Genomic DNA, 15,138 nt, shown 5'->3' with positions numbered 1-15,138 from the left:
TATTAATTACTACTAAATTTGTTGCGTCATACCGAGTACCGATAGTGACACTATCCTTACTTTCAGTGTGAACCATCTTCGAAATGAATTTTCTGTACTAATTCGCGTGGATAACATTTAAAGGTTCGAGGCTGATTTTTCGCAATTCGTTCCCGTGGACGTGTGAGCACGGAGAGGATTCCTAGGCGAGGAAGAACGTAAATCGAGACTAGTGAAAGGGATTCTAAAGTAAATGAGACTCCACTCCGAGTGATGAATTCTAAATGAAAGTGCTTCCTTTCTTCGTCGTGCGCAACACGCGCGCGTGAACCTAATTTTCGATGGTCGAATTTAGTTGCGAAAGTGTAGCGAATGAGTTAAAAAAAAAAAAAAAAAAACAACAGCAAACGATACTCGATGATGCAATGAAAGTATTACAAAAATAACGAAGTAGGAGTAGTTTTATCAGAAAGTATATATGATAGTAAGTCTCAGAAAAATTGTATCACAATTTTTAACTTATATTTATAATAATTTGAATAATAATTTGCGTTACACGAAAACAAATTTAAATAAACGTAAGCGGCATTGTAAGCTTCAAAAAATGTTTACTAACGATAGATAATAATATGTATGCGTACGTTAATTATTAATTATAAATGTACGTAAAAAATCGCAAATCGATCGTTTTGATACTTATAGTCATATCCTTAATTTCTCATAAAATTACAACTTTTTTTTTTTTAATAATACTAAACATGTACACTATACATTGCATCCGATATTTTATGCACAAAAGGGATGTAAACCTTCGAAAGGTACAAGACGTACAATACATAAAGAAGATTTCAAAGGCCAACGATTCACATCACTTGCCCGATCACCGAGGAGCCCCGGCGAATCAAACGATCGACTCGGCCCGCTCCCACGATGCGTGCTCATCATCCGGTGGACTATCCCATGAAGCATAACCGTATAACTATCGACCCTTATTAAACCCGCCTTCCCCTCACACTTCGCTAAATCATAATCGATTCGACGAACGATCACGAAAATTACAAGCAGGATAAAAATAAAGCCCGACGTGATATTTCACAATTCATTACTCTCGAATATCTCCGCAACGCTTCGAGAGCCATTACGACGTTACGAAAACTATTTGAAGCCGTTTGCTTTCACTTTCGGGACATAATGTTCAAGTACTTAATGATAGACTCTTTAAAATACTCGATACGTAATTTCAGCGACGCCGAAGCATATCAGAAAATCTATTCCACGAGGCAATAACAATATAATCATCATAATCAAACATTAATGTAGTTAACGCGAATTTGAAAGAGTTCTAGGTTATAAAATAGAGTGATAGTGCCACGAGGTATTTAATAACCCGTAGCGGATAATTGGCCAATTTAGAGAGACGATTGACGTGAATGAATTCACTTCAACTCTTTCACATATTACTTCATATCTGTATATGAACTATATTATTAATACATACGAATATTAGTATACGCAATTTCTTCATATTTTTTGTGTTAGCTAAATAATGCTACATACACTATATTTATTTCTAATACTAATATTATATTATAATATTGTACATTGGTTAACTCTATTTAAGTTTGATTCTATGCAGTTTTCCATTACCAGACATATATTAAAATTTATTCTTTTATCAATGATTTTTTTCAATTCCTCCTGATACACTAATAAAAAAAAAATATGTCTTAACACTCTTACATCTTATCGATGTACATCTCGATTCACGTTATTGCTTTCGCTAGATAAATAAGATCGCTTACCGTTATTTCGTAGAAGTTGAAGATGACTTAATACAACAAATTGACGAGTCGTTAATTGAACTGCTTGCTATGGAGGCTGAATTGGTCTTCAATTATCTACGATTACATTTTAATTGATCGCGATATACGGATCACCCTGTAGAAGATTGCGATGCGGCGATAAGGTTTATCAAGACGACGGCGACGTTAGGTGAAATAGAAAATCGAATCCGGACGATCGATCTTGTTAAATGCAACAGACCTTAACGATGCCAGGGAGACGAGTGCAACGAGCTTGAGAGAGTGTCGAAGTCGTCGCGGTAATTACATTGGCAGTATCATCGATAGCAACGATCTTCGCGAACGGACATAATGGCAGCCTGATGTCTGGCCAAGAATAGGGTTGACTCAAACAGACGTGAAAAATGTGTAACAATTTTTAGAATCTTATCTTATCACGTGTCGCTGTTACAACAAATGCGAAACTTTAGTCTCTCGGCTCTACATTCTGAGACCTATATTTTCTAATTTAATTTTGAATTTGTAAATATTTCATCCTTACTCTTAACCTGATTATTACTTTCTTTCGGAAGTATTTCATTCTTATGATTCTTCTTCTTATTATTATTTTATTAATTCTTTCGATATAAGAATTTAGAATAAGAATTGACTAAAACTATGTATTATACGTTCACTTTTTGGCGAACATGCTTGTACCGAATGTTTATGCAAATTCATATTTTCACAAACACAAAAAAAAGAATTGGGTATCTCATTTTATTTGTTATATCTTATATATTTCGATATATATTTTTGTATTTTTTTAAAATCTCATACGTCTCGGTATACTATTTGCCATAAACGCATAAATATCCGCAGTTTACTTATAATCCAAATTTTATTAATTTATTTGGCTAATTGGCAGTTTGTCTTGTCCGCAAATAAAATTTGAACCGAGTCAGGGTGCATGTCAGATATTGCGTATCGTTAGAGTAGCGAATAACAGTGTTATTATTACTACAATCATTTTCATATAGGAGAACCGGAGCACTTGCGAAATAACATTATTTTATTTCATAATTATTTGAAATAATTGTGAAATTGTTCTGAAAAATTATTTCGATTCACGAGAGAGTAAATAAATAGAAAATATAGCAAATTCTGTTCCAAGTGTTGTAAAATAAAATATTGCACGCATTTCTCTTCACGGTGAACAATGTTATTTCAAGAGAATAATGTAATTCGAGATCGACCCACCCTGTACATGGCACCACGATGGAGTTGAAGTTTGGAGTCACAGTAAGTATGTAGAAAGTTGGCGTTTAGCGCTGAAATACGTCTGCTCCCGTCGCGTCGGGTTCCGATTGTCGGAGGAACTTTTGAATCGACGTCAATTCCTAGGACTTCGCAGACACTGTAATTGCGACGTATGCCCGATATATACAGGCCGGGACGCGACGATAAGCAGCGAGATCGTGAAAGTTTCCGTTCTTAGACGATAAGAGAAATACCAGTTGCATCTATCGTTCGATATGCGTGCGAACTTCACCGCGAAGCGTCGATAGGCACGTGTAAAATGCAAATGTCTTGTTTTTCGCGCTGACCGACTTAGGTGATGAATAGACCCAATGAAACCAATTAACGTAAATAGCCAATAGTTTATAACCGATAAAACCAACGTGCAAGCAGGTTCGTGATGTTTACTTGCTCGAACAGATACATCTTGACTTGTTGATTGTGAATTTGTATGTACTTATAATACATTCTACATTTCGAACTGTAATTTTTCATTTAACGAGTAACGAATAAACAGTTGTTTACTCTGCATTCGTTATTTGTCTTTTTTATCCGGATAAGAATTCTGTTCAACTTAGATTTTCTTTTTAGGAAATTATATAACCGATCAATTTAAAACTTTTACATCAATTTTGAACCTACACAAGGTTCCTTACAAGCGTATTAAACTACCTTCTTTAGTTAAAACTTATTATTATTAAGTGTCTATCTGCAAATCGTTTCAACGACTGTTAGAAGACTGTCGAGTATCTACAAAAATTTAACTTAAACAGGAATTTATTTTACTCTGCGAACGTTATAATACGAACTTTACTTTCCATATTTGTTTACATTATTGCATGCTGCGTGGAGTTCGTAGTTTCTTACAGATTCAAATCTCCTGAAGATGCATATTAATCCGCAGCGTACTGATAAGAGAAACTCGAGTCATCGGCGTCGCTGTGGAACTCTTCACGCAGCGTCGATAGACGCATCTAAAATGCAAATGTGATGTTTGTCTGTCGATTATTTGCCGAGCGACTTGGAACAGTTTAAACGATTCAAAAGTTCGCGCACGCGCGTAAACGATAAATTATACAAGCACGAGCTTACGTACCGTCGACCTTGTCTCGCATTGGGTATCGTCTGTACCCAGGACATTGGTCGACCGAATACGATATCTCGACCAGGCGAAAAAAATAACCACGTAACAGACTCGTACGCGTTTTATATAATCCGACCCCATAAGAATGTAAACGCTGCATTATTATTATACGCGCAATACATAAGCTATGTGAACCTGGCACCCGACATTTCAAAAATTAATTTCTTTTTATAGAAAAAAAATATATATATATACATGTCGAATTGAGTAACCTCTTTCTTTTCGAAGTCGGTTAAAAATGATAGTATTTCGTCTGTATTCGATTGTACCACCAATCGTTTCGTTTGTACCTTCGTCAATTAATAATTAAAAAGAGCTCAGAAAATGGTCAACAACCGACATTGAGATTTTTGAAATGTGTTTTTTCCCTATTCTTTAGAATCGTTTGTACCCGTTTGAACTGGTTTTCGTTTCGTTTGTTTAAATTTTATAATTCAACCGTATCAACAATTGCTTGTAAAATTTTAACTACTGAGGTACAGACAAAAATCTATCATTTAATTTAGACGAATTTCAAACTTCGTCGTACAGACGAAGAAAAAGCTTTTGGCAACTCCCTAAGTAGAATTTAATTAATATACGATTGGGAAACCTGTACTAATTAGACATGCTATATTACGAGCACGATTGTTGCACTTGCATAACTGTTGAGAAATGAGAATGCAGGTCAAAATTAAAGTGTTTGTAGGTTAAAATTAAAATTAGAAGCTCGAAATGTCATAAAAATAACCGAGTTCGATTTTGCGCACTCATTGTCAACGCTATTTTCATAATAATTAGGCGAGACCAGTGCTTGCGCCGTTTAGAGTAGAACAGGCAACTGTTCTAAATCGTTATCACGTTCTTCCCTTCGATAATGTTATCCTGAACCGTACTGTACGGCAACGCGTTTATTGATACTGTTTTTAATTATAGTACCCTCCCCCAAGCGCTTCGATGCAGTGTATCGCGAGACATCGTTAACAGCGGTCAATTATTCGAACTTAATTCAATTGACAATCGCATGGCGTACAATTAGCAGACTCGATGGAAATAACACGCGAAAGTTTGCACATCGCCATGCATCGAAATAAATTGTTATCTTCTCTGATAAAGAGATCGAGATCTCTTCATCGACATTTTGCACTCTAGAGAGTTTCTTTCTACTTAGACGAATGAGCAACTTGGGGGAAGAAACCGCATTAGAGCGTTCTTCGAGATTCTTTTCATTGTGTAAAGACAAATTGAAAAAAATTTTTTTAACTTTGTGAATCTTACAAGTATATTTTAAAGTTCATTTGGTAATTTTTTAAATTTATTTCACACAGAAATCTTTGAGATATCAACTATTCCAAATATACATATAGTAAGTTTTTGCCTGTGTCTGGTACAGTAGGAATTCTCGAAATCAAAATTGTTATCCGAAATCAATAAAATATATTTTTTGTTTATTTTGACGTTATTAACGTGATTTCTAAGAATATGAATCGAACTGCGGTCGAAAAAGTTTAAAATCGAATTTTTCAGGAGCGTCTAAAGGAAACGTAAATTGCAATAAAAACGTACTTGTAACTATGAGAATAATAATTTGCCAGAAAATTAAAAATGAAACATAATACAAATGGTCACGTAGCACTGTAACTATCTAAAATTTATTTTAATGTCGGTATGCGTTCTCCAATCTGACTCTAGGAAACTTAACAACAAACTCAAACTTATCTTTGAAATTCACCTCGGTGACGATGGCTATTGTGAGCAGGTCTGATGACAGAAACTTGTCCTGCTATCTCCCCAGACGCCTTGCACCCGTCCAAATGCACCCGAAACCACTCAGGGATTCGAGGAACAATCCTTTGTCATTTATCAGAAGCAATCCCGTTTGAAATTGTAAGATTTCTTTGTCTCGAGAAAACGCAACATAGTATAAATGATTCCATAAAGTTAAAGGGCTAAATTTCATAAAGTTAGAATATAATACAAACTGCTGTGTACCATTGTTAATTACGCAAAATGCAAATGCAAAGAAAATGTCGAATTTCCATGTAGCATGGATATCTAATTATTAGACTGCGGATTTTTATGCAAACTAAAATCTTTGCGAACGTACCTATACAAAAGTTTATTTTACTCTGTAAGTATTGTAATATGAACTTTACTTTCAATATTTTTTTATATTATTGCACACTGTATGTATTTCGTAGTTTCTTGCATATACAAATTTCCTGTAAATGCGTAACAATCCGCAGTGCACTAATTGTACTATAAATTTATTGAAGGAAACTAATATTATCCTCCTGGAATAAATGAAACTCAACTAAACAAAAATACCTATTGCGCAATAATCAAGGTCTGATGAGAGAAATTCGGTTTAGTATCTTTTCAAATGTCTCGCAACCCAAAAGTGCTGTAGGATTCGAGAGACGCCCTTTTGTCACTTTTAAAAATCAATACCCATCTGTTTCTACCAATTTGTCTCGATTAAAAGCTAGCGAGTATTATTGGGAACGAGAAAGTAATCCGGTCGATGATGGAATAGTGATAAAAGATAATCCCTTCGAATAATAACGAACGTGTATCATTGTTATTTATGTAACATGAAAATTCTAAGAGACTTTCCGTCACTATATGCTGACTATTTAATTTTACCGTCGATTTATCAGTTGAAACTAAAAGTTGTCATTTAGAGATGACTGAATTATAAACTCAAGAACTGTCTACTGCGAAGTAATCAAGATTTAACGAAAGAAACTTATCCCACTATCGTTACAAATTGTCTCTAAGATTTAAAGGACACCCTTTCGAAACATTTAAAACCCAATACACCTTTCTATGAATTGTTTGTTCTACGCAAAGTTAATATCATTCAGGATAAAAAAAAAGAGATATTACGTCACCATAGGCTGCCTAATTCAACCGTTGAATTAACCATGAAAATTAAAAATTATCCTACTGGAATTATTGAAGTTCAACTAAACAAGGTTGTTCAACACATAAATCGAGGTCTGATGAAAGAAACACGCCTAGCTATCTTTTCAGATGCCTTACGCTCACCTAAATGCACAAAAAGCACTCAGGGTTTCAAGGAATGATATTCTGTCATTTTTCAAGAGTGATCCAACTGAGATCATTAAGATTTCTTTGCCTCGATAAAACGTAATAGACTGGACAAAAATATTCCACGAAGTTAAAGAGTGCATATAATAAAAACCAGCATATATCATTGTTAATGTTGTAAAATGCAAATGCGAAGAAATTTTTAATCGGCATACTTTATCCATCCAACTAAACTATAGATCTAAACAGCGGGAATTAAGAATTACCTTACCGAAATGATCGAAATTTAGCCTTGCACTTGCCTAGCTACTTTTTAAATGTTTTACACCTGTTCTAATGCATGTGTAGTACTTCTAAAAGTACTGTGATACAAACTCGTTTTGTGGTTTCTCCGATTACTTTACACTCTTCCACATACACTGAAAATCATTCAGAAATTTTGCAAACCTAGCCCCTAACAGTATACAATTTCTACATTTCAATCAAAAACAGACTCGACAAAAATGCTTACTGTGAAACAACCAAAGTCTTGTTAACACGTTCAATGAAAATTTTGTTTCTGTGCAATTAGAGACTACGTATTTCATGCCAATCTCGCCGAATTCACGAACCCCTCGCAATTAATTTATTTAATTCCTCAGGGAAAAGCAATGTATTAGAATTAATTTATTAGAATTAATTACAAGGCTTGGACAAAAATGAATCTGGATATACGCTTATCTCTTTGTATGGATAAAAGTCAGCAAAGTCTAAACGATTTCTGTAAAAACCTTGTGAAACTCGAAACGGATCAAAATGACCTAGGCTAGTGAACTGGCGTTTGGCTAGCGTTAAGGATACTCGTTTCGCGATCATTCGGAATACAGAACTCGTACGGAACAGCACTCGTTGAACGGTCCCCAGAGACATTTTTAAAAAGCAACCCCGTACAATTTCTCCAACAACCCTTCGACAAATTGACCTTATTCCCCTACAATTGAAGACATCCCCTACAACTACGAAAGAATCATGATTTGTCGAAAGAAAAATCCATCCATCTCTCCAGATGCCTCACACCCTAAGGCAGACTCTGTTACGTTCGAACGAACGGAGCGGCAACGGATGCGACACTCCAACCGAGCCTGAGGATCTCTCGGTGAGAAACAGCAAAACGTAAACGTGTATACGGACTTACCTTGACGAAATGCAGGTTCTCCTTGTCGAGGAGGAACTCCATGGATTTGTGTGGCCGTTGATTGATGGTGGAGGCGGCGCCGTCGTCTTGGGGGCTCCTGTGCGAAGCGCCGACGGGCGACTGGGGTACGTGGAGGGCGTGCTCGGGCCTTAGTCGCGGGGTGGTCGAGGTGTGATTCAGATTGAGCAGACTCCTGGTCTTCTTGCCGGCGGCGTTCGTTGAGGCGGTGGTCGTCGTCGTCGTCGTCGACGGGACGGCCTCGTCGAGGTCGGTCTCGAGCAGGCCGACCGGGCGCTCCTGGGCGGCCTGCATCGCACGGGCTTTCGCCATCTCGATGGCCGCCGGATTTCCAAGGTCTGTGGCCGCGCGTCGGCGCGACGAAGACGCCGCCGCCGCCGCCGCTGACGGTCTCGAGCTCAGCGCCCCGACGCGGGGCGGCTGCGGAGGCAGGGGCGGCTTGCTGGACACTGGCGCCCTCCCGTTCGCGCTGTGGAAAACCAAGCGAAAATTCTCCGTCAGTTTGTTCGCGTTAGAACCGAACCTGTCGCGTCGGTTGCGACGGTTATCCGTCGCTAGTCGCGGGTGCTTCTTATCTCTATCGAATTATTTTCGTGACATGACTGAAGGGGGCGGGCCAACGTAAAACCACTTTCAAGGGGGTATCCTGATATAGGAGGTCTAAAATAAACGATTTTTCGCGAATTTGTTTAGGATAGAAAAAATAATTAATTCTATCGAACTTTGTATCCTATTTTCATACATATTTGAGCAGTCTGTAGAAATTTGTTCAACAAGAAATATTCAAATTGAGCCGACTGTGACGCATATTTGTAGAGCACCTCGCAAATTAAAACCTCCTATCGGCGGGAAAGATGCGGGTCGTAATTTTGGTTTGACACAAAAAAAAATCAAAAGAAATTTTCATTCTCGTACATTTTTCTTCTATGTGAACTAAAGAAATTCATACAAAAGAAGAAAATTGTAAACAACTTTTTTTATCAAGTTAAAGTGATTTTTTTCACCCAAAGAACTCGTTCTTTTTTTCAAACTTGCGGTAATTTCACGTTTCACCATTTTTGAGGGTTTTTCTTAGTTGAAATCGAAAATTTGAGGAATATTGGAAAGTAAAAAAGAGTGAAAAGGAAAAGGAATAAAAAGACACAAAGGGCAACGCGCGTTATCAGCACGTAACACTTTCCCGACAAGTTTCGTTTGCCCCTGGTGGCTTTGAACTTCACCGAGCCGTGCACAGATCCTCCATAGGTCGTTCTCGCACCATGGCGAATTCGTAGCAGCGGCTTTCACGCGATCCGATCATTAATCACGCAGCACCCCGTTACATGCAGAAGAAAACGCGGAAACAGGACGCGCGGTTGCAACTTATGCTTGCCTCCTAAACGCTCGATTGTCTCGCAAACCAGCATGCAAATAATGGCGGACCACTATCTGAACACGAGCGCGTTATTGAAACAACGCGTACCGTTTCAGAGACTTCAGCCACCGTTCAAGAAAATCTTTGAAGATTGCACGTTTTAGCGCCAATGCTTTTGTCGAATGTACGTTGAATGCCAGCATTGCGAATAAAGCGATCGGACGAACGTTTTGTAACCCTTAATTGCGACCAGAGGTGAGCAAAGTTTTACTCTATTGGAATCATAGATGTGAAAATTGTAACGTAAAAGTAATGGATTACGCGTTACCAAAAAATGGGTAAAGGCCGAGTGGCTAATTATAAATTAAAAAAAGTAATGGGTAATAGATAACCGTCCCATTACTTTTGTAACGTGTAATGGAACGGTCACCCGTTACCCATTTTTTTTGTAATCGGCTATTTTTCTAATCGAATATGCGTTACAAAATTATTGCAATATGTACAATTCTGATTAACGGACGTGTAATATAGGTTAAATTTTTTTTCTTTTTTTTTTTTTTTAATAATTCATAAGTGATGTAACGTAAGCGAAAGGTCTTACTTACGTAACAAATTACACGGAATAAATTATCTATCTATCTGTCTATAACTCTGATTTGAACACGAAAAAGAAAATGAAATCGTTTCATTAAGGGATGGACAACAACCGACCAACTTTTATTTACTCAGCCACAAATTTGATCAATTTTTAGGCAATTAAACGTGAAAGGATTATTTGGAAAACATATTTGTCAGTCTCAACGCCTAACATTGACATTTATTATTTTACACTCACAGCCTCCACACGTTCCTTTATCTATGGCAGGGCTTACTATCTAGGGCCTAGATTCTAGGCTAACAGATGAGTTCACTAGCAGGCCTAAGATAAAACGCACGCACTTTCTCCGCTTTACAGACTGCGATAGATGCATCTAAACACGTAAGTTCTAACGCCACAGCGAATGAGATAATATCAATCCGTTTAGCTTCTTCCTGTACCACTTGCTTGCCCCTATTCCCAGCCATAAGACATTACCCGATCAAATTGCGTGACTCACGTCGAATGGTAGCTTGGTTGCGCCCGCGCTTCGCGGAGGTCACTTTCCTGAGAAAGAATTGACGGTTGCATTTTTACAGACGGAAGATTCAGACGTTTAAGTGCGCACTTAAGCCTTCGGATGAACGCCTGCGGTTGGTCGTTTCGTCGTGCGGAATGGAGTGGGTGCTTCGAGTCAGACGGATCCGAATCGAACGATCGCCTCAATTACTCTCAATCGCTGTCCTCTATCTTTTTTCTTTTGCCTTCTGTCCGCCAAGAAAAAATCAAATCATCACGTCGTTACGCGGTACGCGTATATGTGCCGTGTCGGTCAATTTTATAGAGAACCAAGCGATCCAAGAAAGGAAGGGAAAACATAACGTTAAAAGAAGGGACGTCTTCGACTTTTCAGAGAATAAATAACATGCTCTACAAGATGCGAGAGGTTTGGTCAAGCCATCTCGGCGTAATCGGTGAACATACCTTTAAAAAAAAAAAATACACGTCGAATTGAGTAACCTCCTCCTTTTCGAAATCGGTTAAAAAGTAAATTAAATTTCTAATTGAATGAGTTCAGATAGACGTAGCAAAAAGATTATTCGAATAAACCTAATTAAGATATTAACCCTTTGCGGTCGTATTAAATTTGCAAGGTAGTTGGGGGTGCACAACATAGATTTCAAAAGTCATTGAAATAAAGATGTAAATATACAGATTCGTTATAATGAAAATTAGGTCGAGACTTGAAACCATGGAATATCGATAATTTAATCCAACAAAATGTCAAATAAATATTTCGACTCAAACTATAGTTACAAACGATTGAATGCAAATGCACGGAATAAATTTCTGCATTTCCTAATACGTTCTTTTTAATGTTCGCTATGGGTTCGATTACTGTATGTATCTTCTCCAATGGAGTCGTTGATCGTCAAGAGAGTCAAAAGGAGAATTATATTTCTGCTTCGCGCGATGCTACGAACTCGAGGTATGCGAGCATGAACGAGCCTATGGTTAAATATATACCTCTACGCTTGTAGGTGTACCAGCCTCAGAAGCCTTATTAATCTTATTTCATTCCAGTACAAGTCCGGAAGTCGTTTGAGGTGGTCCGAAGCGTACAGCTAGTCAGTCGTAGAATTTCTCGCGCGACTTTTTGCTTCTCTGCTGTTTGTTATATAAAGAGATCGACAGAGTTCTGCCTCATTCGTCTATGTTTCCTCTGGTCAGGCTTTTTCTGTTTGTTGCCTTACGATCAAGATCACACGCCTAAGATCACATCGAATGACCCCTCTATACATTATACAGTGCTATGCTGCCCCCAGGGGCTGTACCATGCAAATATGCAGCTACAGTACGAGCTCAGCGACTCTGGACTCCAGAGTCTGGAGTACCGTAACTAGATGGGGGCCAGGGGTCCCCAACAGACGTGTACAAAAGACAAGACTAACGTAAACGTAACGTGCAGAGTTACGATTGAAAGCAAAAATTGAACCTGAATAGGAATTTATTTTATTCTGCAAATGTTATAACATGAACTTTACTTTCAATCTTTTTTATTGGGTTGTCCGAAAAATCCATGTCGATTTTTGGTAGGTGGTACAGGTCTGAATATATCGAAGTGGTTGAAAACGAATAACACGCATACATCCCTTAAAAAGTGGAAAGGTCGTGGAACAAAATGGCACCTATGTAATTCAATAAATATATATTAAAATTCAAACGTGTTTTTGAATGTTTCTTAGAAATTGGCACGAATTTTCTGGACAACCTAATATATTCTTGCATATTGTTTGCATTTTGTAGGCTCTTGCGCATTCAAATTTCCTATAAATGCATAAAGATCCGCTGTCTAGTAATTATTTTTGGGGCAAGTGTCGCCTATCTTGAAAATGTATTCCGATCATCCAGATCAGTAAACTCATCGATGCCTGGTTTTGACTTTATCTTTAACAGTGTTCAAACCAGAACACCTCCTTAAATAAACCTATGTTAATAAAAGAAATACGATGTATATTTGTTATTGCGACTTGTGGCTGTTATTATGTATAGCTTCGAGCTTTTTGTATATATTTAACGATGCATAATTTGAACGTTGCACAAATTATAACGTCACCGTGTTTTTGTCGTTAGTATCGCAGATGCAGCGACACGTCGCAATGACTTAACAGCCCGATAAAATCCAGCGTTGAAGTCACACCTCTAAATATATACGATTCGTGGCCGCGACGTTTCAGATGAGAACGAAAGGGGAACCGTCGACAAGTATTATTACTGGAACGCGGCCCATTTTCCGCTACTTTCTGCCGCCATGTTCGTTCGGATTGTACCCTAGTCCAGGACAGAGATGGGCGTAATTTTATTCGAATAACGATTATATGTATTCAGATGCTTGATGTACTATTTGCAAAGACAAGGTACACACAAAAGTATACACAATCAGCTCGAACGAGATATTTTCATAATGTTTAGTGTAGGTATTTCATTTAATCTCTTATTCGTTCAGTTAGAAACACAATTTTCATTGTATCCAGTTCGACAGATTTTTTTTTTATCTTAACAACCACAAGATATCGGCATCGACAAGAGCTATTTTAACGTTAATAGAAATCATTAAACAAAATTATATCAAGTTTATACGAAAATATTCGTACACTCTTCCTGAATAATATTATTAATATAAAATACATTGGAATAGTTCTTTATTTTACAGACCTCGAAAAGAAATTTCGAAATTATGTTATGATCGTCACACCAAAACGACCGCGTAAGAGAAAACCACATTGCGAGTGTTTCATCGATATTTATTTTTCTCAGAAAACATGTCGATAATGTAAAATAAAAATTGCATTGATTTCAGATAACAACTGTGATCTCCAGAATTTCCACCAATAACAAAGCTAATAACTCGAAGATTTTTCTGTGAAATGAATTGAAAACATGACCCAATGTAGTTTGAAACATCTCCAAAATATTCTCAAAGTTAAACGAAAATTAAATACATATTTTTCTGTAAAAGCAAAATGCAGAAAAATGTCGGAAATTCTCCTAGTGTGATTTTACCCCCTAAAAAAAAAAAAAAAAAACAGATCGAAAGTTGTTTATATATTTCATTTTTTATTCGAATATGTATCTAAACAACAGTTTTGTATCATCTTTGTGTCAGAACGGCAAAGGTCGCGAAGAATGCAACGGATTCTTGAATTACAACGTTTCGCAGCAGCTTGTGATGATTCATCGGGGCCCCACACGCACGCCCTACGTCTCGTGGATGTAAACAGCCGTGGGATATCGGTCTCGTTATGTTCAGCGCTTTGTTAAATAAACGAAGAATCGCGAGACTCGAATTATTCGCGGCTCGAGGGAGATAAACGGACGTTGAACCCTTGCAACTAATTTCCGATAGAACACGCGATGTAGAGTCGTTTAAATTTTGTCGAACAATTCAAAATAAATATCGTCAGTATTGTTATTGTTGTTACGTAAGAATGTTAATCGATTAGTAATAATTTGGCCTTTTTCAATTAATTTTTTAAATTTCTACACGGAGTTATATGTAATAATATTCGTTCGATATTCAGGCCTTCGCGAATAAAATATTTATAATTTTTAACTGGAAAACTGTTATTATAATAATTGTTTACGAGAAATCGAGAGACACAAGAGTAAGGTGAATATAGAATAGAAAAGAAATGAAATGGATTCATGTACCTCGTATTCCTTTTGGGAATAAATGTAAAATAGATATAGAAGAATTATTTGAATAATACTTGTGTATTGTTGTTTTTACAATTTATTCGTGAAGTGTCAAAAATATTTTTAAATGAGTATTTGAAACAATCGTGACTCTAATAAGTTACATCGTTTGTTACTGGTTTGGAATTTCAAAATAAAAAATAAAAACATATAAATACATTTTTTTCTGAATTTATATCTTTGTTTAAATTTATAATATAGTTTTAATTAATTTATATTATCAGACACTGTAATTGTATTCATGTTTAAGATTGTCGAGAATATGATTTTCTTTAATTTTTTCAAGTTTTTCATGTTCATTTATTTGTTAAGCGTGCATAGCTCACAATTGGCTGTAACATCTACCTTTTCCTTTTCGATATCTATTTTATAAATAAACCAAATCATTGAAAATATCCAATATTTTGCCATATATACCCTACGTCCTTTTTCATACGATTTCTTTTTTTATACAACACGATCTGGAACGCAAGCTCTGCGTAAAAACAAGAATTAGATGTACTCTTTTCATTTCTTGTCACACAC

The 15,138-nt window shown here is 36.8% G+C and overlaps 1 protein-coding gene across 10 annotated transcripts in view; it reads right to left on the bottom strand.

Annotated features, from left to right (window-relative positions):
- The window catches only part of LOC128881572 (uncharacterized), a 101,928-nt gene that overhangs the window by 50,685 nt on the left and 36,105 nt on the right, over positions 1-15,138 (bottom strand). For all 10 annotated transcript variants that reach the window (XM_054132811.1, XM_054133115.1, XM_054133196.1 and 7 more), the window contains one exon: positions 8,408-8,894. In XM_054132811.1, coding sequence (XP_053988786.1) covers positions 8,408-8,894 — 487 coding nt within the window. The remainder of the gene's footprint in view (positions 1-8,407; positions 8,895-15,138) is intronic.

The sequence above is a fragment of the Hylaeus volcanicus genome, chromosome 1 (genome assembly GCF_026283585.1).
Source record: "Hylaeus volcanicus isolate JK05 chromosome 1, UHH_iyHylVolc1.0_haploid, whole genome shotgun sequence".
Taxonomy (NCBI): domain Eukaryota; kingdom Metazoa; phylum Arthropoda; class Insecta; order Hymenoptera; family Colletidae; genus Hylaeus; species Hylaeus volcanicus.
This window is presented reverse-complemented; position numbering and strand designations above follow the sequence as displayed.